The 27,193-nt window shown below is 57.4% G+C and overlaps 1 protein-coding gene across 27 annotated transcripts in view; it reads left to right on the top strand.

Moving 5' to 3' along the window:
* Positions 1-26,959, top strand: part of JAKMIP3 (Janus kinase and microtubule interacting protein 3) — a 77,281-nt gene extending 50,322 nt beyond the window's left edge. For 9 of the 27 annotated variants that reach the window (XR_016018835.1, XR_016018846.1, XR_016018844.1 and 6 more), the window contains 14 exons: positions 244-372; positions 2,751-2,834; positions 3,101-3,163; positions 5,539-5,637; positions 6,587-6,685; positions 6,779-6,838; positions 8,648-8,713; positions 9,563-9,631; positions 9,720-9,797; positions 12,268-12,471; positions 14,335-14,400; positions 15,978-16,019; positions 16,738-17,758; positions 24,689-26,959. Coding sequence is in view for 12 of the 27 variants with exons in the window: in XM_074338785.2 (XP_074194886.2) it covers positions 244-372; positions 2,751-2,834; positions 3,101-3,163; positions 5,539-5,637; positions 6,587-6,685; positions 6,779-6,838; positions 8,648-8,713; positions 9,563-9,631; positions 9,720-9,797; positions 12,268-12,471; positions 14,335-14,400; positions 15,947-15,997 (1,068 nt within the window). In the remaining 15 variants the exon portion in view is untranslated. Of the gene's footprint in view, positions 1-243; positions 373-2,750; positions 2,835-3,100; positions 3,164-5,538; positions 5,638-6,586; positions 6,686-6,778; positions 6,839-8,647; positions 8,714-9,562; positions 9,632-9,719; positions 9,798-12,267; positions 12,472-14,334; positions 14,401-15,946; positions 16,020-16,737; positions 17,759-24,688 lie in introns of those variants that run through there. The other 18 variants (XM_074338785.2, XM_074338783.2, XM_019728292.3 and 15 more) reach the window with 7 other exon arrangements.
* The last annotated feature ends 234 nt before the right edge of the window (positions 26,960-27,193 follow it).

Here is a 27,193-nt window from a genome sequence, read left to right as displayed (position 1 = left end):
GGAAGGGGCCTGCAGTGGGAAGCAGTGGGGAGGAATGCGGCCAGCTCGTTTGGGCAAGCGGGACCTCGGGGGCCCTGCTCAGAGAGGAGGGGCTGGGTCAGGGTGGCCTGGCCAGCGGGTGGAAGCCCAGCAGGGCCCCCGGCTGCCGCCCCACAAGGCTCGCCCTGACCTCAACCGCCGGCTCGGCCATCTGTCCGCCCCAGGCCGAGGCTGGGCACTCACTGGTGTCTCGTGCGCCTCCAGGGTATGGCCAAGGAAGAGACAGAGCTCAGGTTCCGGCAGCTGACCATGGAGTACCAGGCTCTGCAGCGCGCGTACGCCTTGTTGCAGGAGCAGGTCGGAGGGACGCTGGACGCAGAGCGAGAAGTTAAGGTCTAACTGACTTCCACTCCACCACGTTCCCGCTCCCACCTCCCTGCTTGACCCCTGGCCAGCAGGGACTCAGTGGCTTCACCTTCCCGAGAGGCCCTTCTCGCCCGCACTTAATGTCCTCCGGTGACGCTCCCCAAGGCGATTAAGAACCAGGGGTCGGGAAGCTGGCGCTGTGGTCAGCTCATTGGGTGGGACCTGCCCCGAGCAGTGCCGGCACAGGTGTGCTGGTGGCCGTCCAGAGAGCAAGTTTATCCTGCTCCAGGCCCAGTGTGGAGGGCACGGGGCCCGAGGCTCCTTGAAGGTGACATCACCTTCCTTGCAAACCTGGCAGCGGAGCTTGTAGGGAGCTCTCCCTTAACCGAGGCAAGAAGGTGAGGGCGGGTCAGCGTTTGAGCTCAGGTGTTGAAACTTGCTGAGCTTACGCATTCATCCACCTCGCTCTGCGCTCAGAAGCTGTGCCCACCTCACCCCGTGTCTCGCTGGGCAGGCCCAGCCTGGAGCAGATGGATGTCCCCCCTGTACCCTGCTTCCCTGGGTGAAGTGGGGGGTGCACACGTCTCGAGTCCCATCTGGGGAGGTGGGAACTGCTGGCTGCTCAGAGAGGCCGTGGTAAGGGGCTCCCACACCACCATACCTAGGGCCGCTCGGACTCCCTGACTGCCTCCCGGACCTGCCCGGGCTCTGACAGGTGCCATGCAGGGCAACAGGCCGCAGTCCCGTGGAAGGAAGGGCTCTCCTAAGCCAGCAGCTCGGGGGGGTGTGGGTCGGCTCTGCTTCCCCGACCACCCCGCAGGGCACAAGGCCATCGTCCCATGAGTGTATGACTCAGTGTGACTGGCTGGGCAGAGCGTGGGCCTCTGGGGACCAGGGGACCAGGGGACAGCATCCACAGAACCCCCTCTGGAGCTGCCTCTGGAGCCACAGGGCTCAGTCCTCTCGCCCTCGACCGCCTGGTCACTTAGACGGGTTTCCTTCTTGACGGTTCAGCGAGGGCACCTGTCCTGGAAGCGGTGGTGGCAGACGCCTCCCCTACTGGCCCTTCCCGTGGAGCTTGGCTCATCTGCCAGCCAGCAACCTGCCTTCCTCTGGCCTGAAAAGGAGAGATGAAAATGGAAGGGACTTTTTTTTTCTAGTAGGGAGCTTTAAATGTTCCCTCTCCCACTGGTGTGCTTAGTTCTTGCCCTGACCTCGGAGAAGGGAGCGTGACAGTCCCTCTTCACACTCCTAGAGCCCAGTGGCCCAGGCAGCCGGGCGGGACTGGCCAAGCCCCTTCTTGGTGGCCAGAGAGGGGCAGCTGCTGTGACCATTTGGAAGCTGGAAGAACCTGCTCCCCTTTATCCTGTTGGGCACCAGAGCACCCACACAAGAACAAACAAGAAAACAGAGTATTTTGGACCAGAGAGTAAAAATGTCAAACTGCATTTTTTTAAAAGTGACATTCCCATGCGGTCAGACTGTATTAAAATTGGAAATGGCGTCCCTCACTGTACAAGTCAAGGAACCCTTAAAGTGAGGGTGGGCATGAGCGGGCACAGCCCTTCCTGCACGTGGTCCTGACTGTGGGCAGCTGCCACCCCACCCGGGCCTCAGCCTCCTTCTGAAACACGGGGTGCTGACTCACTGGACCCCTCCACCCCAACCCCTGCCCCGGATTCTCATGAAGGCGTCACTGTTATTCCCTCAGGCCCTCAGGGAGGGAGGAGGCAGGCAAGAGGGAGGAAGGTGGTGTGGGGAGGAAGACGGGTGGGGGGGTCACATGGGCAGATCCAGGGCCCACGGACCCCAGGAGGGCCTCAGGGCCCCAAACGCTCTCATTTGCCCTGGAAGCTGTTCTCAGGGGAGCAGGGGCACCCATCAGGGTAAAGCACCCATGGTTTAGACCTGAGAGGGAATTAACACACAGGACAGCGGTTGGGACCCCCCAGAAGCCCAGGTGGGGCTTGGGGCCGTCTTCTGAATAAGGGGCAGGTTGGGGGAAGGAGGGTAAGTGAAAGCACAGGCGGAAAAGGAGGGAACCAGGCCCAGCAGAGGGCGCTGGTGCCCCAAGGGAGGCGTCCTGGGGTCTGGGAGGCTGACCAGCCACACATGCTGTCTGGGTGTGGTCGTCACTGTCATCCAGGGACTGGAAAGGAGCCCTTTGCCAGCACCCAGCAGGCCCAGCCATCCTCATCAACTGTTAGATTTCCCCTAACAGCCCCTCAAAATGAACCACAGATCACCCTGGAATCCGAGTGGGGCTGACTTTGCCTACGGCTGCAAAGCCGTGAATGGCCGCTTCTCCAATAGCCGAACCAGCGGGCAGGCTGTCCTCTGGGTCCTGCGCGGGCCTGTCCTGGCTCCTAGGAAAAATTTGATGTCTGTCTCCTGCCGTCCTACAGACCCGTGAGCAGCTCCAAGCAGAAGTGCAGAGGGCGCAGACCAGGATAGAGGACCTGGAGAAGGCCCTGGCCGAGCAGGGGCGGGTGAGTGCTGCAGGCAGCAGGGGCCACGTGGGGTCCGGCTGAGGCAGGCCTGTTCCCTCCTGCTCACGCTCCAGGACCCTCCTGGAAATGGGTGAAGTCCTGGGTTGTCACCAGCTGCGTGGCACAAGCTGTCCCTAGGCGGTTACTTCAGAGGTTGTGTGAAGCCCGCTGGTCAGAGCCTCTGCTCTGCTGAGCCGTGACTTGGACACTGGCTTCCTGACTTTACCCGCCGTGTACTTATTTCTGCATTTCATTCCATTTTCAAGGATATGAAGTGGATTGAAGAGAAGCAAGCACTGTATCGGAGAAACCAAGAGCTGGTAGAAAAGGTGCGGCCAGCCCATCGTCTGGGAGTCTGGCTGGGTCCCAGGAGAGCGGGAATCCCCCACCCTCGTTCATGGAAGTGCGGGGTCCCTGCGGTGCCGGGCGGGGCAGACGGCCCCACCTGGCCCTCTGTGCTTCTCACTTCTGCGGCTGCCCACCTCTCAGGCAGCCCCGAAGGAGGTACCTGGGCCCAGGCAGAGCCCGGTGTCCCTAGCAGAGCCTCGATCCGTGCTTGGTCATGCGGATGGGTTCTGTGGTTGGTGATGGTTATAAAAACTCTGAAAGAGTTGCCTTTTCGAAACCACTGGAATCATCCCAACCAGAAGCCACCAGGCCAGGGAACTGCACTCCGCACAATGGTCCTCAGAGCCGATGGTCCCAGACAGAGCCCCTCGGGTGTACAGGAGACCGGGCCTTGGTGTCTGCCACTTCCGAACAAGTGTGAGCACATGTGTGACAAAATCACGGCTTCACCTGCTGCTGCCCAGTTATGAGCTCTCCTGGCCTGTGGATAACAAGAGCCCTCCAAAGTGCTGCCGTCCATCACCCCCACCCCTAGGCTGGGCTTTGTGGGCTGGAAGACTTGATTAGATGTCAGATGGGTCAGAATCAGGGTGCGTGACGGGGCTGTTCTCAGTAGTGGCCTGAATAAGGGGCCACCGCACCTTCCCCAAGCTGGGACATCCCAGGCTAGATGTCCATCCGGGGGCATCTCCCTCTACAGCACCCAATCCCCCAAGTCCAGTCTGTCCTCGGGCTGCAGACTGGGGCTGTAGGTTTCTCAGATTAGACCTAGGCAGTCGGTGGCCATCCGAGTGGGTAGGCCTGGACCTTCTGGGCCAGGTCAGGTGGTGAGGCGGGAGGTGGCAGTGGCTACACATCCAGAGGCAGAACAGCCACCGGGACCTCACAGATCGCTCTGCCAGCACGATGCTATGGTGACAAGGGGCTGCTTGGGCCCCTTCCCCACCAGCAGCTGGCCTTGTCCACAGGCAGGTGACAGGCAGAGAAGATCGTGCCTGCCCTAGCAGGCCAGCCCTGCTGGAGGCAGCCCAGGGGGCCGTCAGCTCACGAGCCTGACGTGAGCCATCACAGCAGTGCTCCATGCAGGCCTGCAGCCTCCAGATCAAGCCACGGGCCAAAGGCCAGTCATGCCCCACCCGGGGCCATCCACCCCACATGGGGCCATGCTCTGGGTGCTGTCATGTCTTGAATGGCGAGTGACACCTACGTGCTTCCCGTGGACCCTCCACACACATCGTAATGAGCTGTTCCTGTGGCACTCACATGCACATGCAAGCGCTCCTGTGCGTACACAACTCACATACACACATGCACAACACTCTTGTGTCCACACAAACACGCATGAGCGCACTTAAACACTCTTGTGGACACTTAAACACTTAAACATGCACACTGAAATGCACACAAAGGCATTCACGTGCACACTTGAAAGCTTGTGTCCACTTAAACACGCGTGTGCACACAAACGTTTGTATATGAATGAATGTTCATGAGCACACTTAAACGTGCACCTGTACACATAACACCCACATGCACACATAAAGGCTTGTGTGCACACTTAAACACGCGTGCACACATACACACAAATGCTCCCGTGTACACGCAAACACTCACATGCACACTTAAACTCTCGCACGCCCACTTAAAACCTGTGACTTTTCTCTGGTATGATGGGCGTGGGGTCACAGCCCCCGCTGTTCAGGGTGACACACGGCAGTGTGGAAAGATCCACCACTAATGGCACCAGCTCCCTCGGAGGAGACACTCCTGGTCCATCAGACCGTCCTCTAAGCATCAGAGCAGGCTCTTCAGCCCCCAAGTTCAGCTGAGGGGGGCCAAGCCACCTGCCCATGGTGGACACTCTCCTGGTGTGTTTCTCTGTCCTCCGGGTGCCACTGGGGACACACACTGGGGGCTGTGTCATGATTACCCTTTGAAAGGTGTGGGCTTCACACATTAGGTTCCTTTGTCAAACTTGATGTGGAAACAGTCCCTTTATTAGTGAAGTCAGTTCTGGAGGGTCACCAGGCAGCCACAGGACATGGCCCCTCCTCCAGACACTGTCCCTGAGACTCTGGGCCACCCTGGGCTCCAAGGAGCACTGCCCAGGCCATTGGCGAGGCAGGGGCCACATGGGGACATCTTACCTCTTGCGCCCACTGCACCAGCCCATCAGATGAGGGGTAGGGCTCACCCAGGCTCACTGGGGGGACCCACACAGACCCATGTTGGAGTGAGCGCTCTGGCCAGGCACTCAGGCTGCTCCCTGTCCCCGCTGACCACCGGCAGCTGTCGGGAAAGCCAGGGAGTTGACCTCACGTGACCTCCAGTGTCTCGTCCATCTTCTAATTTATAGATTAAACATATGGAGACGGAAGAGGCTCGGTTAAAGCATGAGGTCCAGGATGGGAAAGACCAAAACGAGCTGCTGGAATTCCGGATCCTGGAGCTGGAGGTGCAGGGCGGGTGGGATGCTGGGCGTGAGGGGAGGTGTGAGCGGTCACCCGCATACATGGCCTTCCTGACACTCACGAGCCTTTGCACACGACCCAAAAGGCCGGTTGGAAAGGGCACATCTCTTTGTATGAGGATTACCATACAGTGACCAGCTGCCCTTCTCCGGGGCTCTGCTGTCCTGGCCCTCGCATTTTGCTGTGCCCTCGGCCTCCTGCAGGGGTGGGGGCGGGGGCGAGGCCCCCTTGGAAAGGGTCCAGCAGGGCTTGGACAGCCTCATGGCTGCGCTCACCTTCCACCGGCCACTCTCCCCTAAGAGGGTGGATGGGACATGAGGTTCACTTTGAGGCTGGAAGGCAGTGAGTTGGGCTGGTACCTGCCTGCTGGCCGCCCGCACACAGCTCCAGGCTCCCCTTCAGCACACCTGGCACCAAGGAGGTCGTGACCCTTGCTGGAGGGTTGACCACCCTCTCATACAACAGAGGCCCAGCTTTGCTTGGTGTTCCTCTGCTCCCGAATTCCCACCTGGCTCATTTCCTGGAGTCCCAGCCCACCTGAGATGTGGGGCATGGGGTCCCCACTTGCCCACTGAGTAAGTGGGTGGAGTCCAGATGGAGCTGCCCCTCAGGGTCCTCCCACCCACCTCCCTGGGCGGCAGGAAGGTTGTGAGCCCCCACCCCCCATGGGTGCCCATCCCCGTGGTGGACGAGTGAGCTGTCCCAAGGGCCGTCTGGGCTGGGGGCTCCTGCTCCTGGCGGCGTTGGCACAGGGACCATCTTCTGGGGCCGCTGCTCCTGTGGTCAGGGCTTCGTTTTCACAAGCACCGTGCTGAGCATGTTCGGTGGCCTCTGTGGCTTCACCATGTCCCCTGGCCGCCCCCAGCACAGCCTCCACGGAGGGAGGAGATGGGAGGGAGCCGCCGCCTGGGCCCAGCCTTGCTTTCTGTCTAGGAGAGGGAGAGGAAGTCGCCCGCCATCAACTTCCACCACACCCCCTTCGTGGACGGCAAGAGCCCCCTCCAGGCGTACTGCGAGGCGGAAGGCGTGACGGTAACCCCTGCCCCACCGTGCCCTGACTGCCCAGGCCCACCCCTGCCCGCCTGGCGCTCACCTGCTGCGTGTCCCTTGTCTCTTTGCCTCCAGGACATCCTGGTCACCGAGCTGATGAAGAAGCTGGACATCTTGGGGGACAACGCCGTAAGTGTATGTTGCTCTCCTGACTTGTGCATGCCTCCTCGTGCTGACCAGGGGCCCCTGTGAGTCCCACTGCAGACCTGCCACAGGCTGCCTGCCCCGGCCGCACCCTCCTCGTGGCCAGAGCTGCTTGAGACCGTCCCTGGATTTGGGAGAAATTCTGTTCTTTTCTCAAGTTGATCCTGCGCCTGTGTGGGTGGCGACCAGCACCCTGAATCACGGTGGGGTCGGGGCCCCTGCTCTGCGAGGGTGGGAAGCCCCTGCTGTGCACCCCCGATTCCTTGGCAGACACTCTGGCCACGTGTTCTCAGTGTCTGCAATCCCTCTCAGGCCTTCACTCCTCCACACCCTCAGTGGGGTGGGGCTGTGGCCCGTGGGGTGCCTTAGACACCCCAGACTCCTGGGGTTCTCATGTCCTTGGTTTTGGAGGAGGGAAAGAGCCCATAAATAATCCCCAAATCTCATTGAAGGCCGAGTTCCAATTGCTACAGCAAACTCCTCAAAGCGATTCTAATTACTGAGTGGAAAAAGTGACTGCTCGTCTCCATCCCCCTCCATCCTGTCCATCCATCCATCCATCCTCCGTCCTCCATCCTTTGTCCATTTACCTTCCATCCATCCTCCGTCCTCCCTCCAGCCATCATCCTGCACGTGTTGAGCCCACCCACCCAATGGGAGGCTTGAGTGCACTGGGTGGCAGCCCCACTGCACGGCCCAGAACTTCCCCCCAGCAAAGCGTGCTAACAAGCACATGGGCTGCAGCTGTCCTGAGGCACCTCGGGCTCCCCACCATGGTCACTGCTCTCAAGAAAGAGCGAAGCACTTCATCAAATTGTGCACTTCATGCAGTTGGAGGAGAAAGAAAGAAAATAAATACATGCAATCTCTCTCTCTCTCTCTCTCTCTCTCTCTCTCTCTCTCTCTCTCTCTCTCTCACACACACACACACACACACACACACGCACACGCACACCAGGCACTCATGCAGCCTGGCCAGTTTCCCTGGAGGCAGGAGGGATGGGGGACACCCGACCCCACCCCAGCACCACACCCGAGCTGGGGTGCAGCGTGCCCCATGGACAGAGCCTGCCTCTGTGCCTACAGCCGTCAGTCACTGCCCTTCCTACCCCTTCCTGTCTGTCCCACAAGTTGGGCCTAGCAGTGGGGACAGCCCAGCTCCCGCCCTGGCACTGATAAAGGTGGCAGGTGGGGTCTGAGAGTCACCGCCCTGGCGGGACCACCCAGTTGGGCTCCTTGGGATGAGACAGGAATAAGACATGCAGAAATAAGGCAGAAACATCAGGCTTGGGGACCATTGCACAGCTATGAATGTTTTACCTTCGCTCCACATTTGTAAGTGCAATGCAGGCCTGCATATGCAGAAAGCTCACTTTAACAAAGACGGGGGCAGGGACAGAGAATGGGGTGCCTATATCATGGCTGGCTGTTGATACGCTGCCCACCAGCACAATTCTGCCTTGGTGGGCTAACGTAGACCATCATGGTTACCAGCAGTGAGAGGATGAGGGAGGACAAAAGGGACAGTGTGCCCCAGAGTGAATAGGGTCAAGAGTAGAGGGCATCACAGACTCCTGGGGGGGCATCTTAGTAAGAGCGTCCTTAGCTGTGGCCCCAGCCCCACCACCCTGCACCTGTCCCATCAGCCCCCTAAGCACCCAGCATTCCGCCCCACCGTGTACCCGGCATTGAACCCCATCATGCCCCTGTCATGCAGCCCCACCCGCCACCCATCATTCGTCCCAGCTGCCCGGGGAGGCCCGGACGCTGACTCCATGTGTATTCTGCTTTCGGCCGCAGAACCTGACCAATGAGGAGCAAGTGGTCGTCATACAAGCCAGGACCGTTCTGACCTTAGCTGAAAAGGTAACAGTGACAGTGTGGGCGCTCCTGGGAGCGGGGCAGGCTCCCTGCAGGTGTCCTTCTGCTCAGCTCAGAGAAAATGCTCTTCCTGGGCGGAGGGGTCACGGGGGGGGTCTGCTGATCCTATCCTCCTTGGGAGGTCTGCCACACACTCTGATCAAACAGCACCCACCATGCATGTTTCCAAATGACAGATTTAGCCAGACCTTGCCCCAATACCAGCCCTGCCTCAGTTTCCCCTCCAAAGGCCAGGAGGTGTGGTGGGTCTGTAAAGCCATCAGTGTTCTATTTGACCTGCCAGGACCCTCCTCTGGGAGCTGCCCAGCCCACCTGTGTTTCTCAGCCACCAGCTTCCCTGCTCCCAGGGTCACCAGCCTACTGCTGGTCCCACCCCACAGCCGGAAGCTGACTGGAACACACTAGGCTGCTGTCAGCACGCCATCCTTTAGGCCTACAATAGGAAGGGGTGTTCCAGCACGTAGGGGTTCAGGGGCCCGGACTGGGGGAGCACAGGACCCCGTCCTTCATCTCCTGGCAGAGCTCATAGATGCATATGCTCCTGCTGCCACAGGGGAGGGGGTGGGGGACAGACTCCCAGGAGACTAGGCAGGGTGTGTGCTGGGGCCTGGACCCCACCTCGCGCTGGGCACACAGAGCTTGCGGTGCCAGCCGAGCCTGTGACTCCCAGTGAGGGGAACTCTCCCCTCCCAGAGGAAGAGTGGGGAAGACAGCCGGCCACCTGCCTCCCTCTGCTCCCAGGCTGTCTCCAGGAAGCGCAGGAGGTGGGATGGTTCTGGTGCCTGTGTGGCGACTTGAGGGTCACCGTCACCTGCTCTTTCTGTTTGTGTCCAGTGGCTCCAGCAGATCGAAGAGACGGAGTCAGCCCTGCAGCGGAAGATGGTTGACCTGGAGAGCGAGAAGGTCGGTGGGTGTCTTGCCACGAGGCCGGCAGCACAGAGTCACCAGGTCGGACGCCCAAGGCCAAGACACGGCTCCTCTTGTGTTTCAGGAGCTGTTCAGTAAACAGAAGTGCTACCTGGACGAGGAGCTGGACTACCGGAAGCAGACCCTGGACCAGGCTCACAAGGTGAGAAAAATGTGGGGCACAACCCTGGGTGGGGGGCCTTGGGGTAGAAAGGGGAACGGTGTTCCTATGTCCAATGGTGTGTCTCGGGACTGTGTGGGCCAGGCCTCAGACCCCTGACTGGGAAGAGCCTTGGCGCCGTGTGACCGTGTGGGGACACATCTGTCCCTCTGGAGCCCTGTCGCTCGGCAAGTTCCGAGGGTGCCTTGCTGCCGTCATCAAACCCTTCACCCCATGAATGCAGGCACACCTTTGAAATGAGTTGGTAAGATAGAATTCATTGAACAATGATGCACTCACTAATCAACTGAACACAGTCGAATGTTTAAGTCACGTCATTATATGGAGGTTCCTGTTCTGTCCCCCGCCCCCATCTCCAAGACGTCATATCCGCCTGCCTGTGGGAAACAGCGTCTCCCCACTGAGGAACCTGCCCACACTTCCTTTCTGGCAATTAGTTATTCCTGTAAATTAATGTCACCTTGCAGGACAGTCCTGGGCTGTGTGTGCCTTTGTCTCCCCCTAGACCAGGGGTGTCCAAACTGCAGCCTGCGGGCCCATTGTTAATTGGCCCACAGCAAATTCCAAAAATATATTTAGTTTACTTAAATAAACCAGGTGAGGCAATACATACTTCACCTCGAGTGAGTGGCTCGGCTGTTTGTGTATTTTACTGCATATGGCCCTTGGTGAAAAATGTTGAAAAAAGTTTGGACACCCCTGCCCTAGACTGTCAATCCTTAAAGTCAGAGTGTGTCAGGTGCTAGTTCAGGAAACACTATCCAGAGGCCAGGTGAGGTGGCCTGAGGATTGGCTAAAAGCAGGTGTGGGGTCTGGAACTTGCCCTGCCACCAGCTGGGGGGCCTAAGGCCAGTGACTCGGCCCCTTACGGTGAATAGAAACTTTAGTTCCTGTCCCAGTTAGGAGACTAAAGGACCATGGAGGGAGGGTCACCGACATCCCCCGGCAGGTTCCTGGGAAGCCCTTTGATGGTAATACTAAGCCCCACACTCCACTGTGCTTATTCTAGAAGCTGGAGCTTCTGAGTACACTCAGCTCTTCTGCTCTAAGAAGGGGCAGTTGATGTGGACAGTGAGCTTGTTGTGACCGCTGGGGACAGTCTATTTTGTGGCTGTTAAGGACAATAGAAGTGGAGTCCAAAAGTGTGTTTTTTCTTCATTTCCTAAAATGTCTACTAAGCCCAAAGGAGTTTTCATAATAATTTTGCTTGAAGAAAAGGAAACACTCATTTCTGAAGATGTTACAGTTTTAATGGCAAGATAGGTTTCTGAAGTTTGAGAATCTGGTTTTTTCAAAGGTTGTATCAATAAAATTTGCAGAGAAGAAAGCCCTAAAATGCTCCGGATCAGATTGTAAAATCCTTAGGAATTGGTAGCAGGTGTGCATTTGGCCACTGAGTCGTAGCAGGAATCTCTTTGTATGGATTCAGCGCAGTTTGGGTCTCGGTCATGATCGGGTGTCTGGAAGGCAGCAGAGGGGTGAGCTGCACGCCCCGTTCAGCTCTTTCCTTGTCACCGTGTCCCCACCCTCGTCCCACTCAGTTCATAGCTCAGTCCTCCCCCCATGCATCAGCCCTGACCTGGGGCCCCAGGTGGGGCCTGGCTGCCACTTGTCCTGTTCTTCTCGTGAGGGGGTCTGGGGCGCTCCAGGCCTGGTCCCTGAGACCCATGGTGACTACAGTGGCCCCTCACAGTCGCCCCTCTGCCCGGTCTGTGGGGAAGCCGCCCACCAGCTGAGGCCTGGGCAGAGCTGGCCAGGGCTCCAGAGTGTTGCCTCCGCCATCGAGGTGAGCTGGTGAACCTGGGCGACCTCGGGGCCCAGTCCTGCCTCCTCAAGGGTGCTGTGACTCTTCAGGGCAGGGTGCCCCCCATGTCTGTGCCTCAGTCCTGGGGTGGCACTCGGTGGCCCTCAGGATGGGGTGGGACTTGAATGAATCTTTTTGGGGTCATGATTCACCCCACCACAGGCAGCACTGATCACACAGAAGCCCGGCCTCCTGGAGACAGGCTGGGCAGTCAAGGACTCACCCCGTCTGTCCTTACTTCACACAGACTGCCCACCTCCTTCCTGGGACTCACAAACCCAGATCTGATGAAGGTTGTGAGCAAAGGGAGAACCTTCGTCAGCTGTCCCTTTCTCAGGGGACGCCTGCCCACCCCACCTGCCCTTAGGGGCTGTCATCCCTCTCTGGTCTCACGTATCTGCCAGCCATGCTTCCCCAAAAGCTACAGTGATAGGAGAATTCTGTCACTGACGTTTTGTTGCACGTTAAAAATCGTGCAGGAGGGAACGCTCTGGGCATTACTCCTGGACTCTGTGTCCATTCTGTAGGACACCATTTGAGCTGGCCCAGGAGAAAACTGCCCCCTGTGGAGTGGCCAGGAGCTGCACCGCTGAAGGACAGGTGCCCCGGCCCCCGCTGGGCGAGGACTAACCTCTCCCCTCCCGCCAGCACATCCTGGAGTTGGAGGCCATGCTGTACGACGCCCTGCAGCAGGAGGCCGGAGCCAAAGTGGCCGAGATACTGTCGGAGGAGGAGCGTGAGAAGCTCAAGGTGGCCGTGGAGCAGTGGAAGCGCCAGGTCATGAGCGAGCTGCGAGAGCGGGACGCCCAGATCCTGAGGGAGCGCATGGAGCTGCTGCAGCTGGCGCAGCAGGTGTGGGGGGCGGGGCCGGGCGGGGCGGGGCGGGGGCGGGCCCGGGGCGGGGCCTGGGGGTGGGGCGGGGCCGGGGCGGGGCCTGGGGGTGGGGCGGGGTCGGGTCAGGGCGGGGCCGGGGCGGGGCCTGGCCGGGGGCGGGGCCGCGGGCGGGCGGGGCGGGGCGGGGCCGGGGCGAGGCCGGGCCGGGGCGGGGCAGAACCTGATGCCTAGAAACCATGCAGGGTCTGTGAGGCCAGGTATCCCAGGGCTGTGCCCTTCAATAGCCACACCCAATGACCAAACCCCATGAGCACGCCCCAACTGGCTACACCCCAATGACCACACCCTCACACGACCACACCCATGACCACATCCCAGTGACCACACCCTCTGTTACCCGTGCCCCTGATGGCCACGCCCCAGTGGCCAGACCCTCCCATGGCCACACCTCCAATTACTACACTTTCCCATGGCCACGCCTCTAATGACCACACTCCCAGTGACCACACCCTCCCATGGCGATGCCCATGGTGGGCCCCCCTGCAGGACTGCCTGCCCCTCCAGACCAGCCTCCTGGGCCACACTGTCCAGGCCTCTGGAACCCTGACTGCCAGGTTTCTCCCATGACTCCTCCCTCAGTGGTAAGGGTGTGGAGAAGGTGCATCTGGGGAGCGTAGCTCATGGGCTGGGAGCAGCCCCTGGTCTTCTCAGTCTGTTTCTAACGGAAGGTGAGGGACCCTGGCAGACTGGACAGCCAGGTGTGGGGGACTTGCCTCCACTCCCCTGTGCGTCCCGCGTAGCCTGGAAGGAACATGGATGTGTTCCTGTTCAGAACTCCCCAAATGCAAAAGGCTTAACTTGCAAAGTCGGAGAAACTAGTAAGCCAAGGTTTACTTTGAATGTCTGGGGGCAGCTGCCAGGGCAGGGACTGAGCCCCAGGGGCACCAGTGTGGGGACTGCAACTTGCGACCCCCACTCCCGTCACGGGCTGTGGTCAGCACCCGCTCCAGCGCAGACACAGATCTGCATCTAAGTGTATATTTGGCGTCATAGCCCAGAGTAAAGGCCCGGGCTTCAAAACAAGACATCACCCTGGCAAGGACTTTGTGACCCTTTGGCTGCTCTTCACTCTGCTGTAAGGGCGCTTGGGAAGGGCGCGACTCACTTCCTTCCCTTGGGCTTCTAGCTCATGGTTTAGGATCTGAAGTTGCAGGAGGTGGGAAGCAGGGGCAGGGAGGAGGCCGTCGAAAGGCGAAAGTCTGTGTCTGAGAGGGGTCCAGGTGAGCAGACACACTCCTCCTGGATGTCACTGGATGTCACAGAGAGGACAGACCAGGCTCTGGACCCTCCCAGCACAGATGAGCAGCCGTCTGGCTGGTGGTGTCCAGTGGCAGCTGCCCTGCCTGACTTGTGCCCCCAGTACATGGGTGAAATCTTTCTTTTTCCCCCCCTTTCTTCCGCCTCCTTCCCCCACTCTGGTTCAAGCCATTGTTTCTCAGTCTAGTTGTGTAGGGCGCAGCTCCCTGGCCCATGCTGGTATGAGCCTTGCGCTCCCCCAGTGAGGCAGTCGGTCGGCAGGCAGTCGTTGGTCAGCCATTCACAGCAGCTCATTGCAGCTCTTGCAGGCTGCCAGCTGCTGATGGCAGCACACCGCAGCCCAGCTCCAGGGAGAGCTGTTGTTCACAATCTTAGCTGTAGAGGGCGCACCTCACTGGCTCATGTGGGGATCGAACCCGTGACCTCGCCGCCGTTAGGGCCTCGATGCTCCAACCAAGTGAGCCACTGAGCCATCCTACATGAGTGAAATCTTGAAAGGCTTTTTCCCTGTTGGTTTCCCAAGTACTCTGATTATTGAAGATTTTCCTCCTTGTAACATTGCAGAGAATTAAAGAGTTAGAAGAAAGAATAGAAGCTCAGAAGAGACAAATAAAGGAACTGGAGGAAAAGGTAAAAGAAGTGTCAGTTTTGGGGCTTGCTTTGTCCCTGGGCGTCATACAGAGGGAAGACTCAGACGGGGTGGCATTTAGCACTGGTCCGAGGTTCGGGGCACACCTGCACAGAAAGGTTTCAGGGCCATAGCTCTCTGGACCAGGAGCCAGGAGCCTGGGGTCTAGGACCCCGCTGCCATGATCTAGCCATGTGACCTCCGGGGTCCACGTCTCTCACGACCTCAGGGTCCCAGCAGTAGCAGTGGGTGTGGGACCAGCTGCCCAGGCTCCTCGTACTGGTGATGGCCATGCTAAAGCATTTGACTTTTCCAAGTTCACCAAGCATGTTGGTCTAAGAATCAAGTTCCTGAAAGACTGGATTTCCCACCTAAAATCAGGCCCTCTGTCTAGGACAAGTCCTTATTTCTGGTCCCTACTGCGATTGCTTCCAGGTTCAGGAACCTCAAGTGCTGGTGTGCAGTTAGTTTGGGGCCACGTGCTGGGGGCCTGGGGCAGATGGTGCGGCTGTTTTCCTGGACCCCTGGCCTGTGAGGCGTGGGGTCAGGGGTGCTGTGTCCACTCAGGGGTACAGTCTGCCTTGCTGCTCCCCAAAGCCAGGCGCTTAGAGCATGTGGGAGAGAGCCTGGCTCTTCTGTGGGGTTCTACTTCGTTTCAGAGCGGTTCTTCCTCTGGTTTAGGGATGTTTCTGTGATCTCTGGTGGTCAGACTGTTTGGTCAGTTCTTGGGATTGGTCCTGCCAGTGGGGGGGACTGATGGGGGCGATCTCAGTCCTCCTCACCGAGCACTGAGTGAAGTGGCCCGGTGGACCTCCTCTCTGGCTTGTCCCCTCCAGAGAGAGCAGGAGGCTGGTGTTTGCACGGGAACCTCCCCCACCCTCGACCCCCATGAGCTGCACGTCCTTGACGTAGCTGAAGAAGAGCCAGAAGAGCTCTGCGCTCCGAGAGAGGGTCCCCGCCCGATGACAGTGCTCCCCTGCCCTGCCTGCCCCTCCCTTCCCGTCAGTGACAAAACCTGCCCCTTTTCTGGGCACTTTACTGCCCAGGGATGTGGCTTGTACTCTGTCACCTGTGATGGAACTAAGACCAAGCGTCAGAAATGCCAGTGAGTGCCTGGCTCTCACAGGACTTGCATCATTATTATTAGCCAATGAGTGCTCTGGTGACAGGTCCAGGTGGCCAGTCCCGCCCCAGAGGACGAAGCTGAGCCCCTGAGAGGCGAGGCGACCAGCAGAGGCTTGTGCCAGAAACGCACCAAACACGTGGCCTCCCGACTGTCGACCACAGCCCTGCCTCTTGATGGCGCGAGCTTCCCCAATGTATGTCTAGGTGGTGGCAGCACCATCACTTCAGACCCAGGGTGTCCCCACAGCCCCTGTCACACGGTCCTGACCCACCGGACATGAGCACTCCAGGATCGGCCGCTGTCCCCCTGCTGGCCGCTCCGTCTTGTTCTGTCTGTGGTCACATGTTTCTTGCCAGAAGCACTACAAACTCTTTTTTCTCTTTCTTTCCCTCCATCTCTCCACCCGCCCCTTTCCTTTTCAGTTTCTATTTTTGTTCTTATTTTTCTCCTTAGCTTTCATTCTGTGGTCATAGCTCGCCTGGGCACCCCGACGTGGTGAGTATCTATCTCATCGGCGGCAATTTTCGGGCGAGAGTCCCACTCATCTCCTGGGAGAGCAGCAGGGCTCCTGCCCCCGTCAGTAAGCAGGAGGGGCTGCAGGAAGCCACAGCCAGGGCTCCCAAGGCTGTGACAAGGCCACCAGAGCCCTCAGGACCCTCAGCCCCACGCCAGGGTCAGGATCGGAGGGCTCTGCCATCATCGGGGGCATGAGGGGCGCTTGCCTTGCCCGAGTAGGAAGGAGAGCAAAGCACCATCCCATAGGGCACCCCCGTGGGACAGGAGTTCAAGCCCCAAACGCCTTCTGTTTCCGGCTCTGGTTTTCCTGCTGGGGCATCACGGCGGGAACCAGTGCTGGCGAAGCGCGGTCAGCGTGTCCTGTTGTCCTTTTCTGATGGGTTGAGTACAAGCTTGGGTTGTGTTGAGATGTGGCCCTGACACTGGGCCCGTTCACGATGTGATACCACCAGGCTGAGCCGTGGTGCATTCCCGCAGCTTTCAGACCAAGGCCGCACATGAACGCTTGACCACCGCTTCTTTCCCAAACAACAGGAGAGGACAAGTGGGTGTGGCCTCGGCAGGTTCCCGTTCTTCATTGGGTGCCCTGAGAGGGGGCCCCCCCACGGAAGCAGCAGTCCTTTCCTGTGCCCTCATGCCTGCAGCCCCTCCCCTCTCACTGAACTGTCCCCCCATGTGTTCTGATCTGTTCTTCCAGCCCCCAGAGGAGACGGACCCTGTTCCTCCAGCTGGACCAGACAGCAGCGGGTACCTGGGTGACAAAACCAGACGCCTGGCATCATCCCTGAAGACCCCAGAGGGGGTGGTGTCTACTGAGCCCTCCCAGCAAGGAAGAGGGGGAGGGGTCTCATACTCCTCTGAGCCGGCCACTGGCCACTCTGACGGGCCAGGATTAGAGCTGGTTTCCCAGACGGGCGCGTCTGGAAGAGGCCTGGTCGTGGCTGCTGGACCCTGGGGTCCCACCGCGGGACACAGCCTCCTGATCCAGTTCCAGGGCTGTGTGAGTCCCTTGCTGTACAGGTGCAGAGAGCAAGTCTGGGCAGGGGTGCATCCCCGAGCCCTGCACACTCACCCCTCCTGGCTCTGGGGTGTCTGAGGAAGAGTCTGAGAAAATGCAGGAACCCCACAAAATGACAGGATGCGGGCTGCGGCTGCATGGTGACCTGCATTCAGGGAGACCAGAACAGCTCATGGGGACATGTGAGGATGGCTTCCTGAGATGCCTCAGGTGGCTATGGTTATGCACGACTCACTTGCAGGGTCCAAGCTCTTACCGCTGGACACATCACGACAACCTCCCTTGTGTGTGACGTGTCACTCCGTGGGTGCAGATGGGAGCGTGGCTGCCACACTGCGCTATGCCATCAACCGCTGCCTCCTTACCCGGCCCGAGACACAAAGGCTGAAGTCATGCCTTGAGCCTCGGCCCGGGAGCCGGGCAGGACTGACCAAAGGGAGGACTGAGCAGCGTGGTGACGGGAGATGGGACGAGACAGGGACGGCCCCCTGGAAGGGTACAGGCCGCCTCCAGCAGCACTAGAGAGGCCCTGGGTGTGCGTGCCACCCAGCCCGGAGGCCCACGGGCAGCAGGGAGCCGGGCACGGCCAAAGCTGCCCTGTCAGCACTCCGCCCTTTGTGCTCGAGGGGCCGTGCCGAGATGATGGGTGGCAATGCACCTGCAGATGAAGAAGGGAGCCTGACGCCCAGGTGGTGAGCAGGTAAGACGCTGCCATCCGTCCAAGGGCCGGCTTTTTCCTCCTACCCTGTGTGGGCCTCTTGGGCGCTGACCTCCCTCTGGCCTGCTCCATCCCACCTTGCTGATTCTGCTCAGTCCTTGTGGCCCCGGTCAAATGTGGGTCAGTTTGCACGCCTGAGCCCCCGAGCGTCTCTACAGGCAGGCGGGGTGGGTGGGAAGCCTCACTGCCCATCACCACCTCTGGACCCAGTATGCCTCCGAGGGCATCGTGTGGGTCCCTCACTGCCTCCACATACTGACCCCGCTGTGGGCCTGCTCAGCCCAGTCCCAGGACTCCCCCGAAGCCAGCTAGGGCGCCTGGAACGTGCCGGCGACCATCCCTGAGCTCCAAGGGCAGCCTCGTCTCCGCTCGGGAGTGAAGAGCTTTTCAGAGGCACTCGCTGTTTCTGCCAACCTTGGCTCCAGCCTCCACTGACTCTTAGCCTGCCTGCCCCCCCCCCCATCTTGCTGCCCCCAGAAACTTCAAAAACAGAAAGTCTCCTGCGTTACCTGTGGCGCCATCCCTCTCCCCAACCCCCACTTCAGGCCGGCTCAGCGGGGCTTCCCCGGGGCTAGGACGCAGTGTAGTGTGCAGATGGCTCCCTGGGGACGCCAGTGCTTGGTCCCAGGGCAGGGAAGGGGTGTGGCATGAGGTAAGGCTCTGGTGCAGGTGAGCGGGGTTCCTAGTCTATAGGTGGCGATGTAGGTCAGTCTTTTTCTGTCCATTCGAGTAGGGTGTGGTAGTGTGTTGCTTTGGCTCTAATTTGCGTTTCTCTAATGACTAATTATGTCGGCATTGTTTTATGTGTTGGCTTTCCACCCATATATCTTCATGGGTGAAGTGTCCGTTCAAATCATTTGCTCATTTTTGAATTAGATTGTTTGCTTTCTTACTATTGAGTTTTCAGATTTCTTTATATATTCAGACACATGCTTTGATCAGATATATAATTCAACAGTCTTTCCCCCAAGTCTCTCTTTTCTTTTTGTTCTTTTAAGAGTATCTTTTGGACAGAAGTTCTTAATTTTGATGAAGTCGCATTTATTAACTTTTTAAAATGGCTTGTGCATTTGGTGTTGGACCTAAGAAAACTGCCTGATTCAAAGTCATGGATATTTTCTCCCGTGTTTCCTTCTAGAATCGTATGGCCTTACACCTTACAGTTATATTCATGACCCATTTTGAGTTCATTTTTGCCCGTGTGCTTATCCATTCCTTGTCGCGTCCCCATTGTAAAGAACTCCTCAGTTTCATTAAAATCCCTTCTGCTTGGCTGGACCACGGCCCGTTCTGTGGTCAGCCTGGACTGTCCTCCTGGGCCCACGTCACCAAACATTGCACAGCAGGGGTCAGCGCTGCAGCTAGCTGGCATCCTCCAGCTTACCTGGTCCCCACTGGATCCTGGGGGAAGGGCTGCGTCCCTAGGGACCCAGCCTGCCCGGCTCTGGCGGGGGCTGGAAGCTCGAGATGTGGGAGATTAACTGTCATCATACCAGATTTACAGGTCCTGGTGCGACAGGCACTGAATGCAGATAGCAGCCCTGCGCCTCCCAGACCCGGTCGCAATTGCTCATGTGGGGCTGCAGCCCAGGCAGCCAGAAAGAGTGGCTGTGCTCTGACCTCTGAAATCCAGGGATATGCTGCTCTCACAGTTAATGAGCATTGTGCGTGCACGGAATAGGAGCTTGGACCTTAAAAATACCTGTAATATCCTGCATCATACCCTGGTGACATTTTCTTAAGTTGTGTATAAAGGGGAACAAAAGGTGAGATGTCTATGCTTCCCGATGGAAGCTTCTCCCAAGTGTGAACAGCTCGCTCTTTGGGGCTCCTTGTCCCGGACGCGGCTGAGCTCAGGGGACAGCCCTCCTCAGGTGCCACCTGTCCATCTCGGGAGTGGGAGGGGTGCCCATCAAGGTGGGGGCACCGAACGGGCCCTGCCCCAGGGCAGCCGGGCCTGTCAGGCGGCTTCATCAGCCTGGGCTCCAGCCCCAAGTGGAAATGAGGTCAGACACATGCTCGTCCGATGGCAGGTGGCAGGCCGGGCAGCGTCCCACTGCGTGGAGCCACAGTGGTCACACTACGTGTGCATTCCACAGTCAGCTGGCCTGACGGGTCACTGCTGGCCTGTGCGGTCACTTGCGGCCCCTGCCCCTGCCCCTCAGACGTCCTCAGCAGGGCTCTCTTCGTCTTGTTCTTGGTGCACAAGTGCATTGGTCCTGATACTGGCTCAGCTGCCACTGGCCCGTCTGGGAGTGGCCCACCTGATTCTTTGTCTTCATGACGCCTGTGGGTGCACTGATGTCCAGTCACATGGCCCTCCCCCAAGAGTTCACTGCCATCCCAGGCCCGGGGCCGTGTCATGTGTCGAGCTGTGAGACAGACAGGTGTTTCCAAACGGTACAATGTCTATTGTTTTAAGTCTTTACAAGAAGAGGGGTCGTGCTCTGCACAGCTTCAGACTCTGTCTTCCCCTTATGTCACTGCTAAGAGCCGCCCACACTGTGGTGCGTGTGTGTCTGCCTGTGGGTGTTTGCGATGCTGCCGTGGGCCTCGCTCCATCTCAGACGTTTGCGTTTGTTCTTGGGAACGGTCTTCTGGAACATTCTCGTAAGGCCTGTGAGTGTGTGGAGCCACAGCTTCTGGGCCTCCCGGGGTGTGGAAGCCTGGGCTGCGCAGACAAGTCCCGACCGCGAGATGTTGCTAGAGCTTTCCCGGTTCATGTCGGATTGGAGCCATTTATTTTTGCTCCCAGGTTAGAATCCTTCTGTTTTCACCTTATGGCAAAGGTTTTCCACAAATGTTACTAGAGGATTTGTACACCATCTCAGACAGACATTAACTGGCTTGAAGCTGAGGGTTTCCCCTCCCCCTTTTATTGCTCTGTTGTCTAATCTAGTCTTTCCAGCCGCAGCTCACCGCCCGCGGCCAGCTGTCTAATGATCTAAAATGTAGCTATCTTGATTAAAGCAATAATGGATCTTTTCAAGAGTGTGACCGGGAGGCCATTAGTAATGGAAGCCATTATCAGCGACGTCAGTGTCACAGAAGAGAGCTGGACACCCCCGTCTTGGGCTGTGAGAGTTGCTGCTGTGACACAGAGGAAACAAAACCAAGAAGCAGAGGGGAGCAGGCAGAGTGCGTGCACGGGTGTGCCGTGTGTGTGTGTGTGTGTGTGTGTGTGTGTGTGTGTGCGCGTGCATGCGTGCGTTCAGGCAGAGGCCTAGGAGCCTGGGCAGTGGACTGTGCACCCACACTGGCCAGAGGGACTGTCCAGGTACAGCAGGCACAGTACACATAGGACAACAAGCTGCCCTTCTCTCTGGGACGGACATGGCTGAGCCAGCTTCTGAATACCCTACTGGTTGTTACCTAGAGGGCATGGCCCTGACCCTGGTAACTGCTGGGCTGATGGGGATGTGGGGGGCTCTGTGTGCTCAGGTCGCTGTGGGGGGGCACGCGCTCAGCACCAGCCTCAGCCCTGCACCGTGAGCACCTGCCCTCCTCACCTCTGGAATTGTCCCCCCACCCCACCCTGACCCCTCATTGGAATGGTCCTCCTGGAAACCAGGGCTGGGGCTTATGCGGGGCCAAGGCAACTGAGGACAGGCACCCCTGGTGCCTGTTGAGCTGGGTGTGCTGGGGGAGGGGCAGTCAAGGCCAGAGGACACACCATCAAGTGTCCCCAGGCCCCAGGGAGGAGCTGGGCTGTGGTCCTGGAGTCGACTGCCTCAGGCGAGAGCAAGCCTTAGGCCTCTGATTCCCAAACTACTAGAAGGAGCCAGTGAATGGGCTGTTATGCTCTCTAATCCTTTTCTATAAAATGACCGTTAATGGAAGAAGTTTTTGGAGGCCTAGGAACACATTTCATAGAAATGGCTCCCACACTGGACTGAACCTAAGTTACCCTGAGGGGGTGTTAACCGGAGACACGGACCAGCCCAGGGCACCTGATCCCAGAATCTGCATTTCCGACGGGCCCACGGGTGCTGGGAACTGCTCTGAGAACTGCAGAGTTTCCAGTTGGGAGGGGCCTCCACAGGCGCCTTTACTCTCCCCAGGCTGGTCTGTCAGGAGACTCCTTGGTGTCTTGGCTAAAGCATCATGGCTTTTCTCTGTTTGCATTTTCTTAAAGTCAGTTCTGAGATGCCCCAAGTTTCCACTCCTTTGAGCCCCTTGCCAACATGTCTGCTGTCTCTGCCACACGGCTTCTGTCCACGTGCGTCTGTGTGACACCCTGGAGCAGGGGACTCGGCAGCAGCATGCTTGAAAGTAGTTTTGGAATCAGACAGGCCTGGGGTTGGGTCCTGCTTCTTCCCTGTCTTAGCCACATGGCCACGGCAGGTGACAGGACCTATGTCCGCCTTAGCCGCCTGCCCTGAAAAGGGGTCACCTCCCTGAGGTGTGGGAGGCCACTTCGGTAATGCATTTTATTAGTCAAGGTTTTCCAGAGAAGCAGAACCGATAGGATGTGTGTCTGGAGCTACATCTCTGTCTGTATTTGTATCTGTATCTCTATCTCTATCTCATTCTGTAACATATCTACCTACCTACCTACCACCTACCTGGAGAGGGAATTGTGATAAGGAGTTGACTCATGCAATCTTGGAAACTGAGAAGTCCAGAGGCCTTCAGTCAGCAGCTGGAGACCCAGGAGAGCCTGTGTGTCGTCCAGTCCACGTCCAGAGGCCTGTGAACCAGGAAGCTGATGGTGTAGATTTCTGTTTGAAAGCCACAGGCTGGAGACCCAGGAAGAGCCCATGTTTCAGTCCAAATCTGAGGGGAAGACCAATGTCCCAGTTCAGGGGTCAGGAAGGAAGTTTTCCCTCTTATTCTGCCTTTTGTTCTAGTCAGACAATCAACTGATTGGGCGCAGCCCACCGTGTGGGGGAGGGCCACCTGCCTCACTCAGTCTACTGCTTCAGGTGTGACTGTCACCCAGAAACTCAGTCACAGACACACCCAGCATCGTGCTTGGCAAACGTCTGGGCACCCCGTGGCCCAGTCAGGTCGACACACAAAATCTCCTCGTGCAGCATCCAGAGCCCTAGGGTAACGTCCTCACCCGCAACCTGCTTCATACAAGCAGCTGCTGCCTTTTTTACATGTTTACTAGGCAGCTGCAGAGTTAGACCAGGAGGACCAGTCCCGGGCAGGGCACAGTGTGAGTGTGGACCGCCTTGGAATGGAGGGGACCATCCCAGCCTGTGTGTGAACCCCACAGGCTCTCCTCCGAGAGAGCTGGGGAGAAGGGACGTCACAGATGGCATAGGGCAGGGAGCAATTGATTGTAGCCCAGGCACTGTCTGTAGGCTGATGGAAAGACCCTGTGGAGAGCTACGAGGGAGGAAGGTAAGGGGGGTCTGAGTGAGGGCATCTTGTTCTTGATGTTCCCCCCAAATCAAAGCTTTGGGGGAAGAGACCCAACAGGTTTCATTGTTGCCATTTTTTTCTGTTTGGTTTGAAAATGTTTGGCTACAGTTTCTCAAACAGAGCTGCCTTGGGAAGGATCTGTTTTAGTCCATTCTCCGTCGTGCTGTAAACTGATGATTCCTCTTTGTGTGGGTTATTTTGGGGGTTCTGGAACACGAAGTGAAGTAGGGGCGGTGTCTGGGGGCAGAGAGCAGAGATGCGGGCCAAGTGTCTGTGGGATGGGGCTCTGCCCACCTGGACTTCAGCCGGCCCACCTGTGTGGGTCCCAGGCTTAGCTGCGGTATGTGTGTTTCTGGAACAGAAGCGGGATGTGGGTCTCCCGTGGTGCTCACCACCTGCCCTTGGTTCTGATCCAGGCAGGGGCTGCTTGTCTCCTGTGTAGCAACTTCCTGTTTCCCAACAGTGGGGATCCCGGCAGGAATTCCTCACACAAACAGCCGGCAGGGCCTGTTGCTGGGCCCTCTTGTGACAGAAAGCAGAATGTCGTCTCCTGATCCATATGCATGATGGCGTTCGTATGTGTCACTGGCGGGAGTTTGGCTTCCACAGCTTTTAACGAGGTTCTGATGTCCTCGGGCTGCTGGTTGGGCTGGGCACCAATGTAACCACAGCCCAGCTGCCAGCCTGGCCGTGGTCCAGCTAGACGCCTCTGGTCCTCTTGTCCATCCTAAGTTCACATTGGTGCTGTGAAATGAGCCCATTTCATGGCTTTGGTCATCAACTTACTCCCAGCCATTGTCACCTCTCCTCAGTGCAGCTCAATGTAAAAATGACACCATCGTCTCACTCTCCAAAATGAAGAGCGGGACCTTGGTTCTCAGTACCCATCACAGGGCAATAGTCTGTCCACAGGCTCTGCTTCAGGGACTGTCCTCTTACTTAGATGTTAGGTGAAAATACCGAAACCCACCCCCAAGCCCTCTCTAGCCTCTCCCCGATTAGAACTTGTGGACTTTGTCATGTCTGTGACCCCTGGGCCCCCACCCCTCACCACTTCTGACCCCACCACCCTACTGTCACTGCTGCCACCCCAGGGCTGACCCAGCTCACCCTCCTTGTTAGAAGGAATCTGAGCAGCTCCTTCCTGACTTGTTCCAAACATGAAAAACATAAAATGTAATAAGGGAGAGTTAGTACCTAACAGAGGCCCCTTTCTATGAGAGGAAATGCAAATGGGAGAAACACAGGCAGCTGAGGCCACTTCTGCACAGAGCTTTGTGCGTGGGGCGCACAGACTCATCTTTGTGGCCCCAGGACCTCCCAGGAGGGGCCCTTTGCATTCTCTGGTGGAGGCACAGATGTGGCACCTGGCCGGCATGGAGCCACCACAGTCTGCCCAGGTGCCAGCCTGTGGGGTCAGCACCCTCGCCCGTGACACCCCCCGTGGTGTTCCTTCAGGCGTTCCCCACTGAAAGTCTCCCCACGAGTGCCCCGGATGTCCCACACTGAAACGAAGCTTTTGTTTGCTCTCTTTTTCAGAGGAAAGAGCATGTTGGTGAAGCTAGTTTTAGTGTGATTTCCACTCCTGCCGAGCTCGGACCCACAGCCCAGGGGAGCCACACAGCACCAATGCCACTCGACGTCCAGCTCTTGTGTGGGCCTCACACCGTGGTGGTGTAAGGTCGTTGCTCTCAGTGCTGAAGTGACAGGGGTGTGTGTGTGTGCACACATGCACGTGTGTCCAACTGGAAGACCATGCACAGCATTTCAGCTCTTTGGGGCACATAGAAGTTGACATGCTGGGCAGTTAGCTGTGCAGCCAGGTGAGAACATGACACACAACATTGTGTAACAGAAAACAAACTGCATCCCCGAGAGGCTGGAGGCAGGGGTGACTGCTGTCTGCAAGCGTTAGGCTCATTTTACATTTGTATTGGGAGAAATATTCAACTCCGGTGCGGACGACAGTGGCAGGCGGACCAGGCTTGAGTCCCGAGGTTGAAATCAGGAGACGCCTATAGAATCAGACACATGTCCTTTCCTAGGTGGGTGCAGGATTTCTGCAGGACAACCCCTTTTTCACTCACACTTGTCCAAGAAGGACCCATCCTCTGTTGTCACTAGAGCCATGCTCACCTGGTCACGCGGACAAGACAGGGGCCGCTTCACTGCTTCTCTGCTGAGCCGCATGCCAGGTTTGTGTCCCTCGTCAGAAACCTCGTTCAATCTTCTGTTTGCCGTTTTATCTCATTCTAACGACTGCATCCTCTTGGTACATCTGTTGTCCTCAGAAGCAGATGGCAAATGATAGTCTTGCATTAATAAAAGCCGCCACGGAGTTACGGATGAACTCCAGCTCCAAGTGTGAGGTCTGCATGACGCAGGCCCCCAGGAACGCCCCGCAGTCCCACGCGCCCCTTTGGGGGGGCTCTCACCCCGTGTGCTCCAGCATGGGAACCGCAGCTGTGCAGGCGGCCACTCAGGATCTGAAGATACGCATCTGAAACCTGGACTCAGCCCTGTTTCCTTGGATTGTCACGGTTGTGCATGTTGTACAGGCGTCCCAAGTCATTCATGTGGCCTCCCCACCCACCAGAAACTCTGAAGCACAGCTCGTAACTTTAAGGGACACTGTGCAGGAAAGAGAAGCGTGTGAATGTGCTCGTGACCTTGTTACTACATGTAAAATGTACGTACATAGCAAAGGGAAAAAGGCTCGTGAGTGTTTGAAATAACATCCCAGGCACCAACCTGCATTTGCCTCCCTGCGTATTCCTGAAAGCGCACGCTGAGTCACAATGTCCATTTTTTCCTTTAGATATCATTGTTTTTCGTCTTGTGTATGGGCACCTGACGTTTCATCTGATTACAAAATTCAGCATTTCTGGGTTGGGATTTTGCCCAAGAGGGGTAAATAGGAGCATTTTTCACTGATTCCTGCTGGGCCAGCGAGCATCTGAAGAAATCAAGTATTTTAAATAAGGTGCATTCTCTAAATCCTAGAATATACTGTTTATTCAAGGCCAGCGGGCTCTTGTCTGTGTAAATGCATCACTTCCCAATGCATCAAGAGGACGGAACTGAAATGTTGCCACAAGTCTTACTCTGTATCCAAGACATGACACGTATGCACGACACATCGATCACACTGTGTGCACGGCCCCAAAACAGCGTCGGCTCGTTTGTCTAAACCAGACATCCACGTGATCGCAGCCTCCTTGTTGCACAGATGTGTGTGCCCCTCCTTCCCACGGCCTAGTGGCTCTTCTCTCAAGTGCCCCGTCAGTGCGGGACCCGAGTGCCTTACACGGCTTGTGAGCACCAGCCCTGAAGTCAGGAAGGAGGGGTGCCCGGAATGGGCTTGAGGCATTGTTACGTGAACCTGCATTTACCATCACCCCATCATCGACCTTAAGGTGGCCTGTGTGTTTTAACACAGTAATGGATTTACGTTATGGCTCAGGAAATCAAGTTGTAAATATATATATCAAATCATATATTTGTTTACTGTGTATTTTTTAAAAGCTTTATTGTACATTTATGCAACAACGAATCAGGACTTGTTTCCTCATGGCACTGTGCCAGCCAGTGTTTGCGCTCTTTGAAAAATCTCCTCAATAACCACATTCTAAACGTGATGCTCTGTTCAGTGCTAAGCAGTGTTCACAGGCCTGCAGTAGGTTTGTATGGCGACCAATTACAAAGTTTTATACATATTTTTGTATTGTGATTCCTATGATATGTACCAGAGAATTTTTATGCATTTGTAATTTATTGTACAGTTTTAATAAAACATTGTTATAAATCTTAGCATATCAGTGTTCTCCTCACGAGGTGTTAAAGTCTGGCTATGTTACCCACTTCTGGGTTCTGAGACTATTCTCGGAAAGACCATGGGCCTTCTCCCCACAGGGCAGGGGCGGCAGGCCTCTCACCTGCAGCCTCATCTCAAATCACAGAACGGCACCTGGAGGACAGACTCAGAGGCGCCCGCCGCACCTGCCAGGGCAGCTCCCAGGAGGCCTCCTCCCGTAGCGGTTCATC

The sequence above is a fragment of the Rhinolophus sinicus genome, chromosome 15 (assembly GCF_057876585.1).
Source record: "Rhinolophus sinicus isolate RSI-liver-muscle chromosome 15, RSI-T2T, whole genome shotgun sequence".
Taxonomy (NCBI): domain Eukaryota; kingdom Metazoa; phylum Chordata; class Mammalia; order Chiroptera; family Rhinolophidae; genus Rhinolophus; species Rhinolophus sinicus.
The sequence above is the reverse complement of the archived record's forward strand: the minus strand, read 5'-3'. Positions and strand labels throughout refer to the sequence as shown.